The 25,592-nt window shown below is 42.2% G+C and overlaps 1 protein-coding gene across 2 annotated transcripts in view; it reads right to left on the bottom strand.

The window, feature by feature from the left end:
- Nucleotides 1–1,137: 1,137 nt before the first annotated feature.
- The window catches only part of LOC138295412 (U4/U6 small nuclear ribonucleoprotein Prp4-like), a 105,807-nt gene continuing 81,352 nt past the window's right edge, over nt 1,138–25,592 (bottom strand). For both annotated transcript variants that reach the window (XM_069233696.1, XM_069233695.1), the window contains 4 exons: nt 18,401–18,547; nt 8,636–8,716; nt 8,328–8,540; nt 1,138–1,550 (listed from right to left, as the gene is read on the bottom strand). In XM_069233696.1, coding sequence (XP_069089797.1) covers nt 1,431–1,550; nt 8,328–8,540; nt 8,636–8,716; nt 18,401–18,547 — 561 coding nt within the window. In that variant the 3' untranslated portion in view covers nt 1,138–1,430. The remainder of the gene's footprint in view (nt 1,551–8,327; nt 8,541–8,635; nt 8,717–18,400; nt 18,548–25,592) is intronic.

The following is a 25,592-nucleotide window of genomic DNA, read 5'->3' as shown; positions in this document are numbered from 1 at the left end:
CCAGACACCTAAATAAAGGTGTCTACTATAAAAGATAAACAACAATATATTTTGCTTCTATACCAATCCTAGTTGTAGCCCAAAACTTCACTCTACCCTGTCAAAAGCTTTCTCAGCAACTACGGCCATATAAGGCAATCTTGGATTCTTGCATATCTTTTCCTTCTTGTAAAGTATGTGGAGGTCTTCCTACACCAGTTTATGCTCTTCACTAGAAAACAAATCCCACTAGCAAATCAAGAATCAGTATAGCACAGTCTTGTTGAAATGTATTAAACAATACCTTGCCAATGACATTAATATTGCATTTAATCAGAGATGAGAATGACAAGAGGCAGGGCCATGTCAGACCTTATATTAACCACTGTTAGTAGTGCCAACTTGAAGTCTTGAAAGAGGAGCCATTGTTATCAGGCTTCTGGTAGATTGTGGGATCTTGTAGATTTATTCACCAGTGAATATCAACATGTTCACCTGATGATTAACCTCTTCACACAGCTTTAAGGGCATGGCAATTTAATGTTGAAAAATGATGTTGGGTAATGCCAATCTAACTGATCTGTTAAGTTTGGGCAATGTCAAGGAGACAGAAGTTTTCTGGCCATCTCTTTAAAACACAGCTTAAAGTGTTCAAACACATATTATATTCTTAAGAGGACAAGGAATTTTATGAATTTATTCTACTTCATTTTCTGCTTTAGGTGACATCTGTTAGTTTCTTATTTCTCACGGTTAGTATTTCTCTGCCTCAGTCTGCCAAATTACAATTCTAAATGCTTTAAATATAAAGATAATATAGAGCTCACATGAGTTGGTTCAGACTATGAGGAGGTGGAACTACTGTGTATCGGTTTCCACATCCTTAAATGGAATACTGAATAGCCACAACATTTCATTGATATCTTCCTCTTGTTGCAGTAGATTTGCATGAAGCTTTCATTGCACCCAGAAGCATTCCTTGAGATTTGGATAAACATTTCTTCATCAACAGGAACAAAACTCTGTAATGCTTGTCATGATGTTCAAGAGGTTTCCTGAAATATAATGAAGGACTGACAAATTGACAGTATTATGGTCTATTTAACTAATTAACTATATGAAGTCCCAGTTATCTTAAAAAAACAACATACAAAATGATTGGTGATCACAAAAAGAAGGTTTATGCTTTGGGCTTCGGCTACTCAGAGCTTATCCTTTAACTTTCATTTACTGGACCATACATTTTTATTTTCATATTAAAAAAATATCTGGTGCATATCTATTACTGAACTGTGGCACTTTAATAATATTGTCTGGAAGAACAAATCTTACAAGCCTCTGTCTTGACTTAGTTCAACCAATCTTAAAACTTTTGACTGGTTTACAAAGCTACCATAAGACACATTAATAACTGGGAGCTTGTTTCACTGGGTTTTTGAAGTCCTGGCACATCAGCAAAGCTCAGCAATATGTAGATTTCCTCCAACTCCAGCCACTGCTACAACCTGACCATTATGTGTCACATCCAATGTCTGAACTGTTTTGTTGAATAAGGAGACATCACCAAGAACCTGTGATTAGTGGGAAAACAACATATTCATAATTTTTTTTAAATTGCACTTTTTCCATAATTAATTTAATATCGTTTTCTGTTAGTAATTTACTAAGACACATTTCTGTTAATGATTTACTAAGATACAATCAAAAACCTTTTCCCCCACTGTGTACCAATTTCAATTAAGAATGACAACCTGACACCTAAAGACAATGCCAATATTGATATACTAGTTGGAATCTCAGTCAATAGCCACACAAGCTATCCACAATCTGAAACATCAGCTAAGAAACATAGCAAAAAGTTGGACAGGCGCGCACACACACACACACACACATCTCGCCCAAATGATGTAAAATGCCCATCACAATCTCATAACACCTAATGGAGTGAAGGAGCTTATATGCAGCTATCTATTACTCTACTTGAGAGCAACTGGGGAAACAAACTTGAAGCACGGTACCCATGGGTCAATCCTGGGATAACAGAGGTTTGTAGCATTAACTCATTTCTACATCACACTAGTGTATGTTGTTTAAGACTTTCATTGTGAAGTTTCCAAAAGCTCATAGAGGTACCATCACTAAGATAACCACCAAAACTTTTTAATTTCTTTACTACGATGGGCACTTAATTACTTTCTCAGACATTCACATGGCATGAAATTACAGAAACATGCATTTGCAAAATGGTCCAACTAATTGGGTTAATCAAACAAACATTACTCACTTTCTTTTGGTGCAATCAACTATGAAGATTGATATTCAACGTTTCAAAATGACTTGTTACCACAAACAATGTGAGAAGCAAATAGATGCAAATCAATCAAAATATTGGATGTCTGATTAGTTGTTTGATGTTTCAGTTAACAAGAAAAGGGGTACACTCTGCACTGGAGACTACAAAGCTTTATTAGCTTATATTTGTACATTCTAGAATGCTACTGGGCTTCTAGATTATTCTACTCCTGACACAACACTGCCACATCCTATAAAGTAAATTAGATAATCTACGTGCAGCAACAAGCAGTGGATCTTTTAGGGATGATGACGTTTGCTGAAAAGATGTATTCTGCCTCCAAAAAACAATTGAGTGATGAGGTGTTGTGGTTCATTGCCTTATTCAAATAACCGAAACACACACAAACTTAATCTCAGTTTCTTACTCATTTGCCATTTGTCTGACCCTGCCTTCTTAATGGGAAATGCACCTGTTTTGCTCTTCTCTGCTGAAGACTTCATCTCTTGAACAACTATGTTCAAAACATCCTTTAGCTTTCTTCATGTTTGCATGAATGACACTCTTGAACACGAAATGTTCTTGATTTCGGATGCCTGCCTTTTTTGTGGTTGGCTGTAGTGGTTGGTAGGTTTAACTGAGTATGATTGAGCTAACTGGTAATGGGAAGTCACCTTTTCTGTAGTCATGTCTGCACTTCTCTGAATATTTATTCTCTGGATTGGCATAACTTGTATACTTTAAGGTCTATGGGAAGGGGTTTTATAACTTTTGAACAGGAGGGTTGTGAATCCGAATAACAACTTCAGGGTAGACACTGTAAAAGTACTGCAGTAAGGCTCAATGAAGGTAGCCTGAGCAGAACACCGGCACAACAGAGTGGTCCCACCAGGCCATCTTTTAAGACATTAAAACATTTGTGATCTTTAAATTCGGGGGACACACATTACCAAGCATATCAACAGAGGTTTCTGTTGCAATGAATTATGTATTTGTTGAGACTGGTAATTTGCCAAATGCATTGTTTCCATTCAGTTCATTAACTCTTCCCTTCTCACGCTCTTATCTTTTAGATTTGCAATATTCTTTGGGAACCATCACTTTGGGGCATGTTAAAGGAGCTTCCTAGAAAGATTTTTCTTGCTGCCTCTAGCACCGGGGACCTACTTAGTGCCTGGTATCAACTCTTGCTGCTGCAGCAGATGCTCTGGTTGCAGCAGAAGTATCTATCATATCACTTGTAAAACGAGTGGCAACAGGATTGGGAAAGGAGGGTAAGGAAGTTGTCTAACATGGACATTTCTCTTCCGCTTCTTAGGCTTTAGATGTTTTCCTTAAGCCCTTATCCACAAGCCTAGACTTTTATCTTGAGCTATTAAAGGTTGATGATTCTGTGTTGGTATAAAAATTATTAACAAAACAAGTACAGATTACAGCATTAACAAGTAAGACATGAACATTAGGAGATGCAATTTTGTGTGAACCTAATAGCTCCTTGAACAAGGGTTGATTTGTCCCCATATAGGACTGGCCACTTGATGGGGAAAGCATACTTTAGAACAGGCTTCTCCAACGAGTAGCTCATGAGCTACTGGTAGCTCTCCAGGTACCTGTAAGTAGCTCTCATATGTGCATCTCAGCCTACTAAGTTAGAAACTTTTGCTTGGCTGAATTAATTTATGGACACAAAATTGTGAGTGTATATTTGAGATGAGAATGTGTGTATTGCCAGAACTCAATAGATGAATTCTGAAGAAAAATGGCTCACTTTTCAAATATATATTTAAAGTTGATATGTGAGTGATGTATCTTGTGGCACTGGGAAGACTTATTACTAATACCATAACCTTGGTACCACTGGCATGACTGATGTGTAATACCTATATAGGGGCAAAGCATGTTACCTTTTTTTTTTTTACCATTAATGCTGGCAAACCTGCCTGATACATTGAGGTGATCACTCCGCATAATCATGCAAAGGATTTCCACCGATGTAATCTTGTCTGATGTGGTCACTATCAGAACACTAATATTATTAGTAGCTCGTAATGATTTTTATTGAACATATGTAGTTCCAGTTACAGCAAAGGTTGGAGACCCCTGGTTTAGAGGATTTTGAGGCCATATAGGACGTTTAGAACTGAATTATGGATGAGGTTGCACTATCACATTATATAACATAAGCGCCCCATCTGAAAAGTAATTGAGAGAATAATTCCACACAATAAAATGACCATATGTTTCAGCTCTACAGTGTGAATGAAAGCCAGCGGCTTATTTTAAAGAGACTGAACAGTATGTTTTTTCTAGAGTGAAGAAATGATGGGATTTGACATTTTAAATTATGTTTTATTATAAGTCACATCAGATCCATTAATTTGAATACATATAATGTTATATGCACTTCGAACTTAAACAATTAAATGCACCCTATGTATATTTAAATTAAATGTATATGGGATCCCATAGGAGTAAACTGACTAGTATGAAAAGGCATAAGCAGCTATTTTGCCAACTGTGTACTTAGTTATGATGTTGAAGAGCAAGTCAGGTCCCTCACATCTGTGACTGTTTCTGCAAGGGTATGCGTTCTACTGTGTTACTGCTAATCTGTCTTACACAGTTCTTTCAATAAATTGTAGTGGTCTGGAATGATGTCCATTAAAACACTCACTCATGCTTTACAAAGAAGAATTATTTACATGTATCTAATCAACACTACTTTATGATGTAAATGGAAACTTTGAAACACCATGCAGAGAGAGGACAAATGTGCCCTTTTTATACTTTCTTCTCCATTTTCTTTTGAGACAAGCCTGCCTCGTTATTCCACCTTCAATTTAGTGATTTGCCTGACATCTGTAGGAAAGTAACAGCTTGCCTGGCATGTTACCCCCATTTTTACTTGTGTGTCAGTTTGTTTTTGCCTGTGTCACTGGGATCCTGCTAGCCAGGACCTCAGGGCTCATAGTATGTGGCCTATATGTGTTCCCTGTGTGGTGCCTAACTGTATCACTGAGGCTCTGCTAACCAGAACCTAAGTGTTTATGCTCTCTCTGCTTTTAAAATGGTCACTGCAGGCTAGTGACCATTTTCACCAATTCTGATTGGCACACTGGAACACCCTTATAATTCCCTAGTATATGGTACCTAGGTGCCCAGGGTATTGGGGTTCCAGGAGATCCCCATGGGCTGAAGCATTTGTTTTGCCACCCATAGGGAGCTCTGACAATTCTTACACAGGATTGCCACTGCAGCCTGAGTGAAATAACGTCCACGTTATTTCACAGCCATTTTACACTGCACTTAAGTAACTTATAAGTCACCTATATGTCAAACCCTCATTTGGTGAAGGTTAGGTGCAAAGTTACTAAGTGTGAGGGTGCCCTGGCACTAGCTAAGGTGCCCCCACATTGTTCAGGGCAATTTCCCCCGACTTTCTAAGTGCGGGGACACAATTAAACGCGTGAACTACATATAGCTCAATACCTATGTGTAGCTTCACAATGGTAACTCCGAACATGGCCATGTAACATGTCTAAGATCATGGAATTGTCCCTCCATGCCACATCTGGTATTGGGGTGCCAATGCCATGCATCCCCGGGGCTCCAGCATGGACCCCGGGTACTGCCAAACTAGCTCTCTGGGGTTTTCTCTGCAGCTACCACTGCTGCCAACCCTCAGACAGGTTTCTGCCCTCCTGGAGTCTGGGCAGCCCAGTCCCAGGAAGGCAGAACAAAGGATTTCCTCTGAGAGAGGGTGTTACACCCTCTCCCTTTGGAAATAGGTGTTACGTGCTGGGAGGAGTAGCCTCCCCCAGCCTCTGAAAATGCTTTGAAGGGCACAGATGGTGCCCTCCTTGCATAAGCCAGTCTACACCGGTTCAGGGATCCCCCAGCCCCTGCTCTGGCGTGAAACTGGACAAAGGAAAGGGGAGTGACCACTCCCCTGTCCATCACCACCCTAGGGGTGGTGCCCAGAGCTCCTCCAGTGTGTCCCAGACCTCTGACATCTTGAATGCAGAGGTGTGAGGGCACAATGGAGACCTCTGAGGGGCCAGTGCCAGCAGGTGACGTCAGAGACCCTTCCTGATAGGCTCTTACCTGGTTAGGTAGCCAATCTTCCTATGAGGGCTATTTAGGGTCTCTCCTGTGGGTTTCTCGTCAGACAATGAATGCAAGAGCTCACCAGAGTTCCTCTGCATCTCCCTCTTCGACTTTTGCCAAGGATCGACCGCTGACTGCTCCAGGACGCCTGCAAAACTGCAACAAAGTAGCAAGACGACTACCAGCAACATTGTAGCGCCTAATCCTGCTGGCTTTCTCTACTGTTTCCTGGTGGTGCATGCTCTGAGGGCTTTCTGCCTTCACCCTGCACTGGAAGCCAAGAAGAAATCTCCAATGGGTTGACGGAATATTCCCCCTGCTAACGCATGCACCAATCTTCTGCATCACCAGTCCTCTGGGTCCCCTCTCTTCTTGACGAGCGTGGCCCCTGGAACACAGGAGTTGGATCCAAGTGACCCCGACAGTCCAGTGGTCTTTCTGTCCACATTTGGTGGAGGTAAGTCCTTGCCTCCCCACACCAGACAGTAATCCTGTGTACTGCTTGATCTGCAGCTGCTGGGGCTTCTGTGCAGTTTTGCACGAATTCCTTCGTGCACAGCACAGCCAAGGTCCCCAGCACTCCGTCCTGAATTGCTCAACTCGCTGAGTTGACCACCGACTTCGTGGGACCCTCTTTTGTTGTGTTGAGACGACCGCCGTGCTCAGATTTCTTGAATGCCTGTTCAAGTGCTTCTGCGGGTGCTGCCTGCTTCTGCGTGGGCTCTCTCTGTTGCTGAGCGCCCCCTCTGTCTCCTCCTCTAAGGGGCGGCCTCCTGGCCCTTCCTGGGCCCTGGCAGCACCCATTATCTTCAACCACGACTCTTTCAGCTAGCAAGGCTTGTTTGCGGTCTTTCTGCGTGGAAACAACTCTGCATCCTCCAGCACGCCGTGGGACATCTTCTGACCAAAGGAGAAGTTCCAGGCACCTTCCGTTGTTGCAGAATCTTTGGCTTCTTCCACCCAGAGGCAGCCCTTTTGCACCTTCATCCGGGGTTTAGTGGGCTCCTGCCCCCCAGACACTTGCGTGACTCTTGGACTTGGTCCCCCTTCCTTTATAGGTCCTCAGGTCCAGGAATCTGTCTTCAGTGCTTTGCAGTCAGTTGTTGCCTTTGCAAAATCCCCTCTCTCGACTTTACTGTCTTTCTGGGTTAGTAGGGTAACTTTACTCCTACTTTACAGGGTCTTGGGGTGGGGTATCTTGGACACCCTTAGTGTTTTCTTACACCCCCAGCGACCCTCTACACACTACACTAGGCCTGGGGTCCATTTGTGGTTCGCATTCCACTTTTGGAGTATATGGTTTGTCTTGCCCCTAGGCCTATTGTATCCTATTGCATTCTATTGTGTTCTACAGTGTTTGCACTACTTTTCTAAATGTTTTACTTACCTGATTTTGGTTTGTGTGTATATTTTGTGTATTTTACTTACCTCCTAAGGGAGTATATCCTCTGAGATACTTTTGGCATATTGTCACTAAAATAAAGTACCTTTATTTTTAGTAACTCTGATTATTGTGTTTCTTATGATATAGTGCTATGTGATATAAGTGGTATAGTAGGAGCTTTGCATGTCTCCTAGTTCAGCCTAAGCTGCTCTGCTATAGCTACCTCTATCAGCCTAAGCTGCTAGAACACTACTAATCTACTAATAAGGGATAACTGGATCTGGCACAAGGTGTAAGTACCACAAGGTACCCACTATAAGCCAGGCCAGCCTCCTACAACATCCCATTATAAAGCATTTACCATCTATATATAAACCACAAGCGGTCTAAAAATAATGGTATGCGGAGCACATGGCAGATTTTTGGCCAACTGAAAAAGTCTTTCAAGAATACATCAAGCCATATATTGAACACTGGTATTTTGCACAAACACAATAAATTTCCTAAGAGAAATGCAGACAATTTTACCTCATTGGTTATATGATTAGTTCTCATCAGGTTTACCTCATCAGTTTTATAATCCACAGCACTGGCACCAAAAGTGCCACTCCCTCCAGCGATGACCACATTTTTATTACAGAACTTTCCTGCGTAAAGAAACTCCCCCTGTAATAAACTTGCTGGAAAAGGGATGTCCTTCAGGAGCCCTGATGACCGGAAATCCCACAACTGCAAAGCATTACGTGCGACCCATGAAGCGGTCAAAACCATGTTCTCCTGCAATTAAGAGAAGGGATTCAGTTGAATAATTTAGAAGATATACACAATCTAAATACGAATATTATTAAAATACAACTTGTTCGGAGTATTACTTTGATGTCAATCCCTGGGCCACAGATATGAGGTCCATTTATTACTCTTCGGGCTTCCTTGGCCATTCGCTTGTCCCAGATCTGAAACAAGAGAATACCCAGTGAGGTATGAAAACATTATTCAATATGTAGAGTTTCACTAATGTTTCACCTACCCCTATACAGTGGGTTCTATACATTGCCACTCCATCTCTGTTCCAGATACCAGTACCCGCTGTAGAAAACATTTATCCTGCATGGATTGCAGATGAGGAGGAAGGACACACATTGATCATTTTAGGGAAAGGGTTGCATTACACAGAATGGCTCTCATGGCGAACCGCTGCTCTAGCTGTAACAAGACAAGGTAAAACTGCACCATTTTCCAGGGATAAAATCTTCAGGCCACTTGATGGGGAAACATAGTTTACAGGATTTTGGAGTGATTTAAAGTGTAGGGTTAACTGAAATATGGATGAGGCAGCACTATCACATAAGATTACATAAGTGTCACATCTACAACATAATTGAGAGAATAATTCCATACAATAAAATTACCAACCCTGACTTCTACAATATGAATGAAAGACAACCGAAATTTTGGGTTCATGTGCAGAAATTGTTACTGTATTATTTCCCCATTCCTTTGATGCCAATAAGGGACCAACTTGTGTTCCACCAATAATACCGCAACTTGTTATTACAGATATCCTGGTATTGATAATCTAAAGTTACTAAACTTTTGTTACGCTCCTTTTACAGACTATCTAAACACAGATTCCTGACCTTTTAATTATCTCCCAGTAGTCATACTGGATCTGGAAACTTATCAGCAGTACCTCAGCGTACTGGTAGGTGGCGCCGCGTTACTCCGCACTGCTGCTGTTCCGCTCAGGAAGTGACATGGTGAGCCTTCAGAGGCACTGCTCCCTTGAGTTGATGTTATTTGCTTTCGAGGTTGTCCGTGCCTCCAGATGCACAGCTGCAATAGCAAATTGGCTTTCACCAGTGTGCAGATTCCTAAACTTGGGATCTTACTAATGGATAGAGTGCAATTCACTCAATGGAGAGAATGGGAGGGTTGCTGAGGAATCTGTGGCTAGATAGTCTCTTTACCAGAAAAAACATTACCAAAGGTAAATAACTTGTTCTTCTGATAGAGACTTCTAACCGCAGCTTCCTCACCTTTAGAATACATACCAAATCAGTACCTCTTTGGAGGTGGGTCTGTGGATGTACTCAAACCAAGAAATCCTGTATGACCGAGCAGGTGACATGCCCCTCTCGGTGAATCTGGCTAGCCAGGTAGGACCGTTTCATAAATATATCGAGGGATGCCCACAAAACTGCCTAGCAGATGTCCAGGACACAAACTGCATGCAAACGCAGTGGTAGTAACATTTGGTATGGTCGAATGAGCATGCAACTCTTCCTGAGGCTGCTTTTTTGGCTAATGCATAGCAGATCTTAACACAGAGCACAATCCAGCAGGAGAGGATCCTCTCCTGCAAGACTTAGCCTTTTTTCGCTCCTACAAACCTGAAACAGAGCGGATTGTCCACCTGATGTTCTCTGGTACGATCAATGTAAAAGCTGAGTTCTCTTTTGGGGTTCAAGTGTTGGAGCCTCTCCTTCTTAAAGGGGTGACATGGAGCAAAGAATGCCAGTAATGTGATACTACGACCGATGTGGTCAGTGTCCCAACTTTCGTCAAGAAGGATACTCTCATCAGCAGATCAAGTTTGTCTGGGAAGAAGAAGGTGTATAGCAGGTTGAAACAGAGCTTGAAGCTCATTTACATGCGGTACCAATGTTATGGTGATGAGGAACCTCAAGAGTGAGAAGCCATAAAGGACATCTGTGAAGCTGGCCAAAGGAAGTGCACATCAAATATGTAAGGACCATGTTAAGGTCCCACTGTGGCGTGGACAAGGGAGAGGGAGGAAGCCTATGTTGTAGGCTTTTAAAAAAAACACACCTTACAACTGGAAATATAAATAATGAGGGCTGATCTGGCAACAATTAAAGGCCAAAAGACCTGAAAGATATCCTTTAAACGTGACAAGAGCAAAGTCTCACTGGATGAGAGAAAAAACAAACAACAAAACATCAGAGAGCTTTGACTGGACAGAGTCAATCTGCTGTGTGCAGCACTAAGACATACGTTTGTCCCAACGAAAGGCGTATACTGTCTTTGTTGAGGCACTCCTGGCTGCCAAGAAGACATCACCCATCTTCAGAGTAACGCCCAAGGTGTTCAGCCGTGGCAGTTCAATCCTCAGGCATGAATGTGATGATTGTCAAGTTATGGGTGCAGGACCCTGCCCAGTTGCTGCAACAGCAGATCCTTACAGAGGGCAGCCTGATGGGAGGACAGATGCTCATGCCCAAAAGATATGGATATCACACTCTGTGAGCAATTCAGGGCCACTAGAAAGACTTGGGCCTTGTCAGTCCTGATCATTTTCAGAATTCAGGAAATGAGAGGTATCAGTGGAAAGGCATGCACTAGTCCCAAGTTCCACCTGAGGCGGAAAGCATCTCCTAGCGAGATACTCTTGGAAACTCCAACGAGCAGCACTGCTGACATTGTGAGTTCACTACAGTGGCAAATATATCAAGCCAAGGTTATCTCCATTGGCAGAAGAGACTTTGCTCCACTCCAGGTGCAAATGCCCCTTGTGGACTGCTAGGCATGGATAGCTGAGCTTGTCCACTCTGCCATTCAAAGATCCTGGCAGGTGGTTCACCAAGAAAATTCCCTAATGATCCATTTCCAGAGCCACAGTGTCTCCTGGCACAGGGTCAATGACCTCACTCCGATCTTTGTTGCAATGCCATATTGCTGTGTTGTTATGCATAAGCACCTGTACCAACTTCCTCTTGATGGACTGAAGGAAGACTTTTAATGCCAAGGAGATGGCCCTCAGCTCCAGAAGCTTAATATAGAGTTGGCCTCTGTGGCAGACCATAGGGCTCTGATCTCCACCTGAAGTGATGCTTAGGTCACCACTGTCCGCAATGGTGAGGAAGGGAGAGGGGTCTGCCGGTGACTCAACCAGGTAACACCAATACAGATCATTTGCAGTCTCCTCCAAAACCTGGACATGGCCAGAGACGTCCCCTAGATGCTGGACACACTAAGACTTTAGATCCCACTGCAGAGCCCACATATGCCAAATGGCATTCTTGACCAGCAGAATGCAGAGGACCATCAGTCCCAGCAGCCTCAGAGTCAACCATACTGAAATCCAGGACAGAGGCTGAATGAATGAGTTCATGGCCTAAATGCCCTGTGCTTTTGTTTCAGTGTAAAAGACACAAAACCACCCAGAACGGCTTCTATGAATGGAGTCAGGTGCGACATTGGCACATTGACAGTGCACTCGAGAGATGACAGAAGGCTCACCATAGTTTGGAGATGGTTAACTACTTCCTGGGGCAAGCCCACCTTAAACAGCCAGTCATTGATGTAGGGGAATCCAGGGACTCCGAGCCCCAAAGAGCAGCTACTACTACCACCATCACTTTTGTGACTATCCATGGGGACAATGGTGAGATGGGAGCACTGAGAACTGAAAATGCTCCTGTCCCATACGGATCGTAGCCACCGGCGATGATTATGGAAATGGAAATAAGCTCTTCGGCGCCTATATTATATGAGTGAGTGAATTACAGCTACTTTGTGCAGTGCCCAGTCAGCCAAGCTGGATTGATGGCATAGAGAAAAGATAAAATTCAGCCAACGGATCATTGTCATAACAAAAGAATGACACCATACCACCTTAGAAGTCAATCCCTTTAACCAAACTCCATAATCAAATATTTTAATTTACGACAGCTAACAGTGCTATTTACAATGGACACGCTCATTGTAGCCATCACTCTCTGAAGCTTGAAGACCCTAACCTTATTGCTATCTCTTTACCTTAACACAAACCAGAAAACTAACTACAAGCCCTACCCTCTGTTTTGAAACTAACTGAATTACACATGTCCCTGTCTCCCTAAGCCTAACTGAAACCCTCATTCTAACCCTAAACATAGTACTGCACTGAATCCCAACTATAATCCTAATCATAAATTGTTAACATTTGACCACAATGTTAAAAAGCAAAACATTGTGTCAACGATGTGCTTGACTATCTCTTTAATGCCTTTCAATGTGGGGTTCTCCGTAACTATTCTCTGTTTACTTTAATGGATTTATTGTAATGGCATAAAAGCACAGGCTATCTCTGTAGAGCAAATAATAGGTGTGAACAGAGCACCATCGTTTCCTATTATCAAAACTTTAAACAATTTAAATTGCACTTGTACCTGGTTGTGAATTTTCTGGGAGCTGCCAAACCTTGAACTATGGTGAGGAGAAATAGAGTCAGTGACAGGGTACTGGAGCAGGAGCTGCAGATGTCCCAAAACCAGACCTGGCTGAGCCATGGAGGGGCCTCCACAATGACTGAGCATCTAGGACAATGCTTAATGTACATATACTTCCTGATGGGGGTCACTCGTATCTATACTGCCCAGCTGCCTCACAAAGGCACTCCTACTCGGCTTAACAGCAGTTTGTATTCCCTACACAGCCAAACAAGGCTCCTGCTCGCAGAACAATAATGGCTTGTTCAGCGGATGCAAACCTTCATGGTTTGGCAACTCAGTTTTGCTAAATGTGTCTCCAGCCACTTGCACTGCGTAAATCAGCTAAAGGGTTAGCATAGGAGCCTAAAGGGAAGTAAAAACTCTATTGCTCCTCTGAATCATCCATGAATCTGGCAAAATTTTGGAACATCAAAGAATCTGAAAGCAGTCCAAACAAACTGTACAGTCTCTTAAAAGAATCTTACCTTGAGACTTGAGGAACTTGTGGAAATTCTGCATCCTTCAAGTATTACTAAGGATTTCATTTAGACTGCAAGATCTGGTCTCTGAATCGATTCTGACTGAAGTCGATAGCGGTGCCTCAAACTCCAGCTTAACCATAGCTGTCAGACAGGCTTTGAAGGTGGCTTGGATGACCCCTTCAGCACTGTTTTCAGACCATCAAGATGAAAGGCTGAGGAGTGGAGATAGGAGCACGCGGCTACCTCTTTTGAAGTTGGCTAAGTCGCCTCAAACGACGTAGCATGTAGATCTGCATTACTATTTTAAAAGCCTCAATCTGCTGTCAAGATTCTTCAAACATAAGATAGCTTACCAAGGGGATATAGTCTGAAGTGCTGGACCTAACTCCAACAAGGAGCTTGAAGGCTCCTACCTATACCTTACTTTTCATGTCATAGTGAGAGGAGCAGTACTCTTTTGTTATGCTTTTCATGTCTCTTCTCAGACCTGGAGCTTGAACAAGATCTAGTCCTGGATCTTGTACTTGCTCTGGAAGGAGACTTCAACATTTCCTCCAGTGAAGCCATACATAATTTGGCCCAACTATATCTCAAATCCTTGTGATGCATCTGTTGAAATTAATCAGATGACGTAGGAAGTGTGAGGGCGACTAACCAATGTCTCCAAAAGTTTTGCAAGGTTTGACACTTGAAGATTTAGGCAGTGACATGGTGTCAAAACTACTTTTGAGTGCCTTTAGAAAAAAAATGAAAACCTTGACTATGGCTCCTTATAAGGAAAGAGGTCCTCACATCATTAAAGGTCATGATGATTAAGACATTGATACTAATGTGCACCACGTGATCCCAGTGATGGAGAATAGCTGTGAAAAATGGTCCCAATATACTCTGACACCAAGGAAGTTGTGCAAGTAATCTGCAGAAGTTAATTTCAATTTGAAATACTTAACATTAATGTTCATACATGTGTATTGAGAACTATTTTCATGCTACCACCACCAAAACTACTAGACATGTTTGCATCAAACCACAAAAGACCTCGTTTTGTAATTTTTTTTATCTTACGCTATATATTATTCCAGGAGTTCAGGTTGTAGCGAACAGCCTTCTAATGTGACCAGCAGGTACAGACAAAGGACATAGCTGAAGGCCATGTCCTGCATGCAGTCAGTGCAGGCACAGTACTCAAGAGCTGGGAACAGGATGTCACCTTTAGATATGTCCTTGGTCATCTTTCCTACCCTCAACTCCCACTAGTTAGAGCATCTATCTGTGCCAGCAGGTACTGGGCAATAGGTCTGACCTTTATTCCATGCACTATGGACAGTCCTCCTGGTCATGACATTTGGCATCAGAAAAATGCATGGCCTTCTGCTATACCTTTGTAGTATTTATGAACCGAGGGACAAGTTTATCTGTCTCACAGGTCTAACTGCAACTAAGCAGAGATGAGCAAAAGATCAGCCTACCTACAGCCTCTTAAAGCAATAAGTCATCCACATACCGATGAGCCCACATTCATCAGCTGATGGTTGACTGTAACTATTCATCATGACATATGTAACATGGTCATTGCAATAAGGCATATGACTGCTAAATTGGTCCAGCACTCAAATCAGTCTCCACAGAGAGGAGTATATTCTTTATTTTGGGCTCTTGTCCTTGCACCCTCTTTACAATCTGACTAACCTCAACTTTATTCAATACTGCTCCAGAGTCTTTGTTGCTAGATTAATTAAAGTTCAGATTAGAGCAGACAGCATGGAGGGCAAAAGGGAGGAAAGATATCGCAAACATGACTCCACCTCCCTTGCCTCTCAGGGTGGCAGGCCTGGAGAACAACAGTTATCTTTTCGATTGACTCTCCCCATGCTATTAATACAAAATTAGCAAGCAGCACATCAAATAATCATAAGACAAACGCCTTTTCAACTGACCCGACTTCTCGCTTAAAAAGGGCAACCTGGAGCCTAACGATAAAATACATGAAATTTAGCATTGTTCATATATGATTTTTCTCAATACAAGTCTATGGAATTTAATCATATGACATACGTTGCTGCTGAAAGTAATAAGTTTGTAATGAACAGGTGGCAGAATCTTCTGGAGGAAGTGCAAGAGGTCCCTGAGGAGAAGATGTAATTCATGAATACAATACTGAGTTCGTTATTCTGCTAAAATACAGCTTATTAAGGCCAAAACTGAAAAAGAGCTAAGGCTTTGCAAAAATGTGCATTTGTACTGCCCTAAATAAATTGGATCTGGGCCTCCTAGAGTCAGGAAACTTAGCTAATTGTTGAAGGGATAAAACTTGTGCCTTTTAGGAGTGAGGATTTTACGGGGTGCCAGATCACTGACATTGACATGTTTAGGAGATGCTTAGTTGTGGGACAGAGCAGTATTCTGGTGCAAGAGTCTCCATGTATGTGAATTCAACAGCAATTAAAATTAGGCCTTTTCCTGACCCAGGTATTGGCTGATAAAATCTGACCACCATAGGTGGATGGTGTCTTACAGGCACTAATCATTTCACTTACTCAATGATGAGTGGTTCCTCTGAAACACAGAACTTGTACTCTAACTTTTGGAAATGCTGCTTTAGTAAACTATGCAAAATGCTCTATAGTGACATATGTATCAGCAAACTATGAGGATGTGGCCTATCTAAGAGGCCTTGTCATGGCATCACACCTTTGACAAATGAGACAGTGGTAGACAAAGGAGTCTTGAAAGATTCTTCTTTCGACTCAGCAGTATGGAGGGAACTGTGATGTCCAAAGGGTGCCATTACTATGGGGCTCTTCTCTATTTCATGTCATTGCTTGCTAAATTAATCTCCTCCCCTTGAAATGGGGGGCAGTCTGCAGCACATGGGTTAAAGTCCTAGCAAGCACCAATCAGTTTCTGGGTTTAAGAATAGATTACACTAAATAATTTGGGTGATAATAATATTGATTATTTATAGTGCACAGAGATTCATTACAGTCTACCTTATCCATTGTTGCTGCAATGCTGTTTGGCTCTCTTTTCCTTCGAAGGCAGGGATTTTTAAATCTGGATTAAAGATCGCTTTACGGATCTCGTCAACCGTCATGTAATAAAAATCTTATTACATAGAAGAAAAAAAAAACTAAGGGCCAGATGTACGAACGGATCTAGCATTTCTTAATGGACTGAATCACAAGAAAAAATAAAATTGCCTTTTCAGATGTACAAATGCCAATAGAGAATCGCAAAATGAGATTTCTACCCAGTAGAAAACACATTTTGTGATTCCCAAATAGGGTTTCCTATTTGTGATTTCCTAAGCACGTTTAAAGCATTTCCTAAATGAGAAATGGGCATTTAGGAAATGCTATTACTCTCGACTCCAAGTTGAGGGTAACCATGTGCAAATCTGAAAAATTGATTCAAAATGCATTTTTTTTAAAGTGCCACGTGGCACGCAAACGCCCCACTGTTTTGGGGTGCATCAAGGGGCATTTCCTAATTTGCCATTTCCTATTAGGAGTCTGTAGGAATCACTATTAGGAGATCTCTTTTTTTGTACATTCCATTTTGCATTTCCTAAATAGCAATTTCTTAGGATTGGCTATTTAGGAAATGCAAAATAGGAGTTTCCTACATCTGGCCAAGATACATACTAAGAACGGCTTCGGGTAAGCCATTTTCCCTCACTGATATGTTCATCTGTCACTCATGTGTGGTTTCTGGTCACTACAGCCTAGGACAGTGAATCAGCCCACTTCAGCCCCTGGTTCCCTTGAAAGTGGACGACACCATTGTCCTGCATTACATGGCCACATTGCCTTAAAAGTAGTGCACTTCAATTCCAAGGCTGGTGGGCCAATGCCTTACTTTGCCAGTGTTTTTTCTTTCCATGTGCATCTATTTTCTTGGTAATCACCCATGTGTTTGTAAACTACACCTTCAGGTTACAGTAATTCACAGCTAACAGCATCTTTTCTTTGTGCATTTAATATTCATGAGCACTAAAAAGGGGTTCTAACCCGCTTTAATGTGCACCTGACTGCTATGAAGCATCCACGCTGTTCTATTAAAATTGCATGCGAACCTTTCTTGTTGAATTTAAACATGTTTATGCAAGCGTACTGTTACTTGAGATGGGTACTTACCCCCTCAACTGATAACCCAATTTCTGACCCCCATGTAGATTCATTTGCCTTTGTTTAAGTTCATATCCTGCCTTTTGGTGGACTGTGTCCTTCACATAAATTCCCAAAATATACATGAAAATCCACATACAAACAAGAGCGGACAAAAGCATCTCTTTAAAGAAAACGAAATCTCGGTGCAGGAACAATGTATCTCCACTTTCAGCAGCTGCTCCCCCAACAGTCTCTTTGGCTGTACCTTTGATCCTGAACAGCTCCAATGCCTTTTGGCTAAGAATGTGCTGTACAAATAGTACAAACATACGTTATGAGATACAAAGTTACAGACAAGTTTTAATAAGGAGTTAATAATGTATACAACCATGTATTTTAAATGTTCACTATATATTTAGAATTTTCAGCATAACAAATTATTTAAAGCTGTACGAGACTACTATTTCATGTGTGTATTTTGAACAGGGAAATATTATTATTAGTTTCTTATGAAAGAAAAAAAACTAAATGGCAAAGGACCATGAAGGTGCTTCTAAAGTTTATTTGTCCTGGAAGCCTGACCAGAGCTATTTTTTCCTTCCTGCTCTTTTTCGAACCACTAAAAATCACAACAGTCTTGCTGCTGTATTATACTAAGATAGGTTTTACATGCCACATGGGGAGCTAGATCCACACAATGTACCTTAGAACCTACTTAAACATCATAAATAAGTCTCCCTAACCAGCAAAAACATGGTCCTTTTGTCCCAAACCTAACTCCAGGTTACATCACATTTAGCACTTAGTTTTTCCTCTAAATATTTAGCCAGTACCTTAATCGAATCATCCCAGCCTCCTGTCAGAAAGATGTGATATTCAGCAGGGTGGAACTTCAGGGCAAATATTCGTCGAGAATGCCCACTTGTCAGTGTGAGGTCATCGCTACTCATTATATCCGGGGCCAGCAGCACATTGAGGATCTGGCGAGATGACAGGAAGAGGAAAAAAACATAAGGCCATCCAAAAGGTTCCACCCAATAGGCATCTCATAAGTCTGCCACTGTTTACCTACAAGTTTATCACAGCCATCCTTCCATGCTGTGCACGCCCCTTCTCCTAGATTCCTGTGCTCACAAGCCCCTCGGATTTTACACACTCCCAGGTACAAACTGTCACTACCCCGCCCTCGGGCCTTCTCTTACTGTACACCAACTATCAATACCACTAAAGAAGATATATATCCCAGGTTTGTCATCTTGTGTAGAGCCCCCCACACTTCCCATATGTCCCCAGGCTGTATAAGAGAATCTAGGTTGTGAAATGGGGCTGAGAAGGAGGGTTGTAAGTATTGGTAACACCATTTTTCTTGCACCACTGCTTACTATATGAGCATGTACAACAGCAATGAAGCACAACCTGATTCGGATATATAATGAGAAACTTCCAAATGGTGCAAATAATTATTTTAATGCCTAAGAGTTCGGACATACAAATATTCAGGGTATAGCGGCTGCTAATACTCTGGAACCAAAGTTCATGGATTCAGCATTTCCAACATCCATGCTGTAATGAGAAGCAATACAGATGGTGTGACCCAAATAGGAGAATTACATATGTCCAATCCAGAAGCCTCACAGGCATCAGACCAGGAGGCAGCCATTCCCTGGGTAGACCTTTCCTGTATTTTACCCGGTAGGACAGTGTCCTGTAAATCATAAACAATGGAAATGAGTGTTTCATACCATCGGCTCAAGGGTTGTGTAGCAGCCTTTTGTCCATGATGAAAAAAACAAAATGTTTCCACATTGTCTGTATCTCTTTAATCTAGCCACATAAATCTTTACAGCCCTTAAAACATCCAATGTATATAGATCTTCTTCTTTAGGAGTAGTGGGCACCGGGAAACATAACATAAAATTATTAACTGATCCTCATGAAATGAAGATATTACCTTAGAACAGAAACCTGTCCCTAAATAAAGGGGCTTAACAGACAAAGTACCCAGTTCTTCAAGGCTATGGGACAATGTTACAGCCACTAAAAAAAGAACCTTTAGAGGTCAATGTTTCAAATGTTTCTTCCAGAGACTCAATGGGATGGGACTGTAACACTCTGAAGACAAGAGAAAGCTGCCAAGAAGGGAAAATTGATCTAAAAGTTGGATTTATAAAAGAGAAACCCATCAGTAATCTTGAAACCAAGAAATCCATTTCAGAAACACCCTGCAGGGTGCCCTGTCCTTACTGCAGTACACTGAGCCCTTAAAGGACCAACTGCTAGAACTTCGTCAAAACTTTCCTGTAGAAACTGAGGTATCCACCTGGATTCATAATCTGAAAGGCTTAAAATTTTCACCATAAACCATCTAGAAAAAGATGACCAATTATGATTGTCAGATTTCTATTTTGATGGACAGAACTGGCCACAGAAGAAGAAAGTCCCAATTTCCTCAAACCCTTCTTCTCAACCACCATGCCAAAGTCTCACCCTCCTGCAAGTGCTCAGGAGGAGCAATGGAGATAGAAGGGGACATTGATCTACTGGAAGAGTCCATTTTGGAACCTTTGCCATCTAACTTAATAAAAGGAGACCACACCATTCTTTGACAAAAGCAGCCTACTAGGACAGGGTCAATTTTCTCCTTCCTCAATCTGGCTAGGAGTTTGGGTATCACAGGAAAGGGAAAGAAGGTGAACAAGAGGCCAAGAACATGTCAAAGCATCTACTCCACAACAATTCTGCTCTTGGAACCTTGACAGAAATGCTGAGTACCACATGTTTTGCATACTTGTTTCAAAACAAAGGGAGCTAGACTAAAAGACATTGGAAGAAGGAAATACCCTGCTTAGCCTATCCACCAGAACATTGTCCTTTGTCTGAATGTAGTTTCCTGACAGGGCCTTCAGATGAGACTCTGCCCAACTGATTAATTGACAGGAAAATTCAGGATCCCATTCCTGAATTTTTGTTCAAGTAAAACTTCATGAGTGTGTTATCTGTTCTTACTAGGATAACCAGATTCAACAAAACATGGGTAAAATGTAGAAGAGCAGGAGGACAGCTTCCATTTCCTTCCAATTCGAGGAGGGAGATTTTTCTGAATTTCTGATACTGGACATACTGCATTATTTATTAACAGCTTTGATATCTCCTGACACACATCTAGAGCCTTTACTAGATCTCATGAATATGATAGATGAGTCAGGGCTCTGGAGGAATCTCCTCAAATTCCAAAGCATATCCCATTTCTATTGTTTGGGGAACCCAGGCACCTGAAAACTTTCTTGCCACTTTTGTAGAAAGAACAACAGGTGTCCTCGCCCATGGAGGCTCTGCACAGTCCGGAGCACTTCATGAGCTTTGGAGGAGGGGGTGGAAGCTTTGAACCCTAACTCCTGCCAGAGTAGGGCTGATTTATTCTTTCCAACTTGAAAACTGAACAGAAAGACTTTCTGTCATCACCTTCTAGTAGCTCTTCAAGGGGCTCTGGTTTAACCTGGGCTCTGAATAACTGTGCAGGTTCTTGATTCTTGCTGGCCATTTGAAGCACATCTTCTAACTGAGCTCCAAACAGTCTGTTTCCTAAAAAAAGGCATGTGAAGGCACCCACTTTCTGAGTTGCTTCAGCTCTCTAGTCCCTCATGTAAAGTTGATGTCTGACAGCTACAATGGAAGCCATGGAAGCCTTCCGAATAGCACAAGATAAGTCTGCCAGGAATTTGGCCTACATTTTCATATTAAAAAATAATTCCAAACCACTGAGTACCATCCAGCATATCTGAAGTTATTCCATAGAAATCCTTTACCAAAAATTGGGAGGTACACACCACAGAACCTGCATCTCTCAAGGTGAGATTTAACCCCAAACAGCTCTTCAAGAAGTTTTCAACTTTCTACAAAGTCTGTATCAAAGACCTCTTCAGCTATCACTGTGTCCTGCATGACCGTCCAACATCAGGTCAATATTAATGGCTGAAAGAATTTCCATGTCACCCTTAACCAAAGGGTACAAACGTGCTTGAAATTTAGGAAGTTCAGCCTTCTCTGGATTTTTTTTTTACTCTGTCAGAAGCAAATTCATTATTTCCTTAATTATAGCCAAATAAGTCGGGAAGGGACACAGGACTGTAATGGCTTAAAGAGCCATGTGCTAGTGCTTGGCATCTTCTCCTCAATGGGTATCAGCAGATTATCACCTAAAAGGAAGGTCAGACTTCTGAATGAATTTGCTTTTATGAGCTGTCTCAGGATCCTGAACCTAGATGAAGGTGAAGAAACACTAAAAGAAGAAACTCAGGAAGTGGGAAAGGAAGGAGAATAATGTCTCCTAGAAATATCTTTAGATTTACCAAGCATCGGTAAATGAGACTGTAATGGCTTAAAGAGCCATGTGCTAGTGCTTGGCATCTTCTCCTCAATGGGTATCAGCAGATTATCACCTAAAAGGAAGGCCAAACTTCTGAATGAAATCGCTTTTATGAGCTATCTCTGGGCTATAACCCTTTTCTTTCCCATACTTGAGAGGCAGCCAAAAAGAAATAGATGAAGGTGAAGAAACATTAAATTAAGTAACTGAGGAATGAGAGGAAGGAGAATACTCCCCCTTAGAAGAATGTTTAGATTTAGCAAGAGCATCAGACAAAGAAGCAACTAAATACTGCATTTGTTCCTCAGGGACTGAAATTCCTCAGAAGAAATGGGAGTAGATTTTGTTGCTGGACACTACAGTTAAATCTTAGGTAGAGTCTTTTTGGCTAGATTAGAAACTTGGATAGAACTCTGTGGAAGAATCCTCAAACTAGTATTTATTGACACTGCAAAATATACCAAATCAAGAGGACAGCTATACACCTGGCATTTATAGACCACTCCTGTTCATTCAACACAGTTATTAGATCAAAGCTTTGGTCTACTTTGGCGGGGATGGGGTGGAAGAACCATTGATTACCCTACTGAAGGTTATACACAGGGATGATACAGCAAGGGTTTGGTAGGCCCAGTCGTGGAGTGGACTGAGTTAATTAAATCGAATGGAGGTGTCCACCAGGGAAGAATGTTGGCTCATTTCTTTTTACACTTTATACTAATGGATTAGGGGACTACTTAGTTCAATGGGGAAAGGACATTCCTCTTGTGGGTAAATGCTTCATTCCTGTGCTATTGTATGTGGGTGATGATGAAGCCCTGCTGGCCAGAACTGCAAATGGTCTCCAGGCCCTCCTAAATCATTTTACTCTTTTTATGAGAGATTTAGATATCGACAACAATTTAACTAAAACATTTAGGGGGTCATTACGACCTCGGTGGTCTTTTTGCAAGACCGCCGAGGTACCGCCAGTGGTGGCGGTCTTCCGCTCGGCGTATTATGACCGTTGGCTGCTCTCCGTCCTTGTTCCGACGGAGAGCCGCCAACAGCCATACCGGCGGGAGGCGGGGAAGTGGAGGTTGCTCCACCTCCACCGCCATGCCAACAGAACACCGCCCAGTGAATCACGACCTGTGAGTCACCGTGGCGGTGTTCTGTTGGCGGTGTGGTGTCGGCGGAGCTGCCCCCATGGCTCCCATCCCCACCCATAGGATCGTCGGACCAGGTAAGACGATCGTCCGTGAGGGGAGGGGGTGGGGTGGCGTTGTGTGTTGTGTGGGTGCATGGGGGTGTGCATCTGTGTATGTAGAGGGGGTGTGTGAGTGCGTGTATGCCTGCGGGTATGTCTGTATGGATGTATGCATGTATGTGTGAATGTGGGTGTGCGTGTATGACTGTGTGTGTGGATGTAGGCATGTATGTCGGCGTGTGTGCGTGTAAGTATGTAAGTATGTAGGTGGTGCCTGTGTGCGTGTCATGTGGGTATGGGTGCAGTGATGTTGGGGGTCGGGGTGGGGAGGGGGGCCCTGCCACCTTTGGGGGGTGGCATGGGGGGTGGGGGATGTAGGGGAGGGAGTCGGGTGGGGGAGACCCCTATCAGTGCCAGGGAAGGAATTCCCTGGCACTGATAGTGCTTACCGCCATGGTTTTCATGGCGGTTCAGACCGCTGGAAAACCGCGGCGGTAAGATGGGTCCAAATACCGCTGGCAGTATAGTGACGGACGCCAGTCTGGAGACCCAGGTCTCCAGCCCGGCGGGCGGAACAGAGAACCGGCGGATGACCATGGCGGTAACCGCCATGGTCATAATACGGAAAAAAAGACCGCCAGCCTGTTGGCGGTCTTACCGCCGGTTTTCCGCCTTCCGCCAGGGTCGTAATGACCCCCTTACTATGATAAGTAGACCAAAAAATACCAAAAATAAAGTTCACACTTTATAGATGGTTCTGTTGTGGGGTGTGCTAAGACTTTTATTTAGGTATCCTCTTTGAATCTTCATTCCATAGGGGCCACTTGGTAATTCTGAACAGCAGCAATTTTTAGATTGTTAGAGGCTATTTTTAGGTTTGCACAAACATTGGCCAACAAGGTTATTAAAGGTATGCTAACACAATATAATAGTGTTTGTTTATATTCTCATATGGAGCAGGGTTTGTGGGGCTATGAATGGGTAGATCCATTGCAGAAGGTAGAAATCAAATTTCTGCACAGAGGTTTGGTGGTCCCTCAGGGCGGTTACATTTATATATGCCATAAATCAGTGGTTCCCAACCTGTGGTACGGGGACCCCTGGGGGTCCGCGAAGCCATCTCAGGGGGTCCGCGAGAGCCTAGAAAATTAAAAAGTATTAACAAATATTGACAAATTAGGTCCCCAGCTTCCAGTAATGACTCAGACAGGGGTCCCCGGATTCCCATGATGATTCAGTGGGGGTCCTTGGGTTCCATTAATGTTAAAGTGGGGGTCCACAGAAATCAAAAGGTTGGGAACCACTGCCATAAATAGTTGGGATTACCTTTTATTTTTGACCACAGTAGAATGCACCCCCATTTGTGTGGGTCTCTATATGCTCCAAACGGGAACTGAGATTCAAACAGGAGACAATAAGAGATTGTTTGCTCCAAGATAAAGCTGTGTATATCCCTCGGGTTTCTTACATACAAGATGCCTTTCATTTACTGGGAGTATCACAGTATTTTAACTGAAACAACAACATTGAGAGTATCACGTAAGGAAAAGATGATAACATTGCATACTAAATACCTCAAAGATGCTCGATTACTGTGTGCAATAAGCAACTCTACGTTGCAAACCCACTTAGATTTATTGGCAATGGAAGGGCTGGAACCCTACCTTTTGATGGTATCAAGTCCTCAGTACAGATTGTATTGAATGTGTTTTACATTGAATACTGTGCACTTTTTGATTGTCTTTCCGTACTGTGGCAATTGTTTTAAAATCTTACTGTATGTCCATGTGATAATCAACTCTTCAGAGCACACGGTACTTTATGTTCTTTTGTGGTTTTTCTTCTTCTCCTAGGAAACTTTATTTATTGCTAATATTGCGTGCCTTGAAATTTAAATGGGCCACTCAGGCATTGCTGGCTTTACAACAACTTTCGTCGGAAATGAGCTGTCTGGCTGGAATTAATGTCATTCAAAGTGCCATAAAAATAAGGAAATGTTGTCGATCATTAGTGCAACGAGTACTATAAACAGATTGAAATTAACTGATTTAGACCAACTTGTTAGATAATCGTATGCTTTTAATTGATGGAGATAATGTATTTGTTTGTGAATCTGAGTTCCTTTATGGCTCTTGTCTAGCCAAATAACGATATTTTGACTGGCTGACTAAGTAGATTCATCCTGTTTACGTCTCTTCCCTTCAGCATTATCATCTCTCGAACAATGGTGTGCCTTGGAGGAGTGCTTCCGGTGCTCCATGATGGACATAGGACTAGAAGACCACTGCCCCTATTTAGCAAATAACCAAGGATCCAGTCCGGATGGAACAGTGCTTGTAAAAAAGGAAAAAAGAACCCCCTCTCCTTCACTCTTCTTTTTTTTTTTTTTAAGCTTCAAAAAATAAAATTCATAATAATTCTGTACAAATATACATATGAGCTTTAAAATTATAAAATATAAATCTTATTT

This window comes from Pleurodeles waltl, chromosome 5 (genome assembly GCF_031143425.1).
Source record: "Pleurodeles waltl isolate 20211129_DDA chromosome 5, aPleWal1.hap1.20221129, whole genome shotgun sequence".
NCBI lineage: Eukaryota > Metazoa > Chordata > Amphibia > Caudata > Salamandridae > Pleurodeles > Pleurodeles waltl.
The sequence above is the reverse complement of the archived record's forward strand: the minus strand, read 5'-3'. Positions and strand labels throughout refer to the sequence as shown.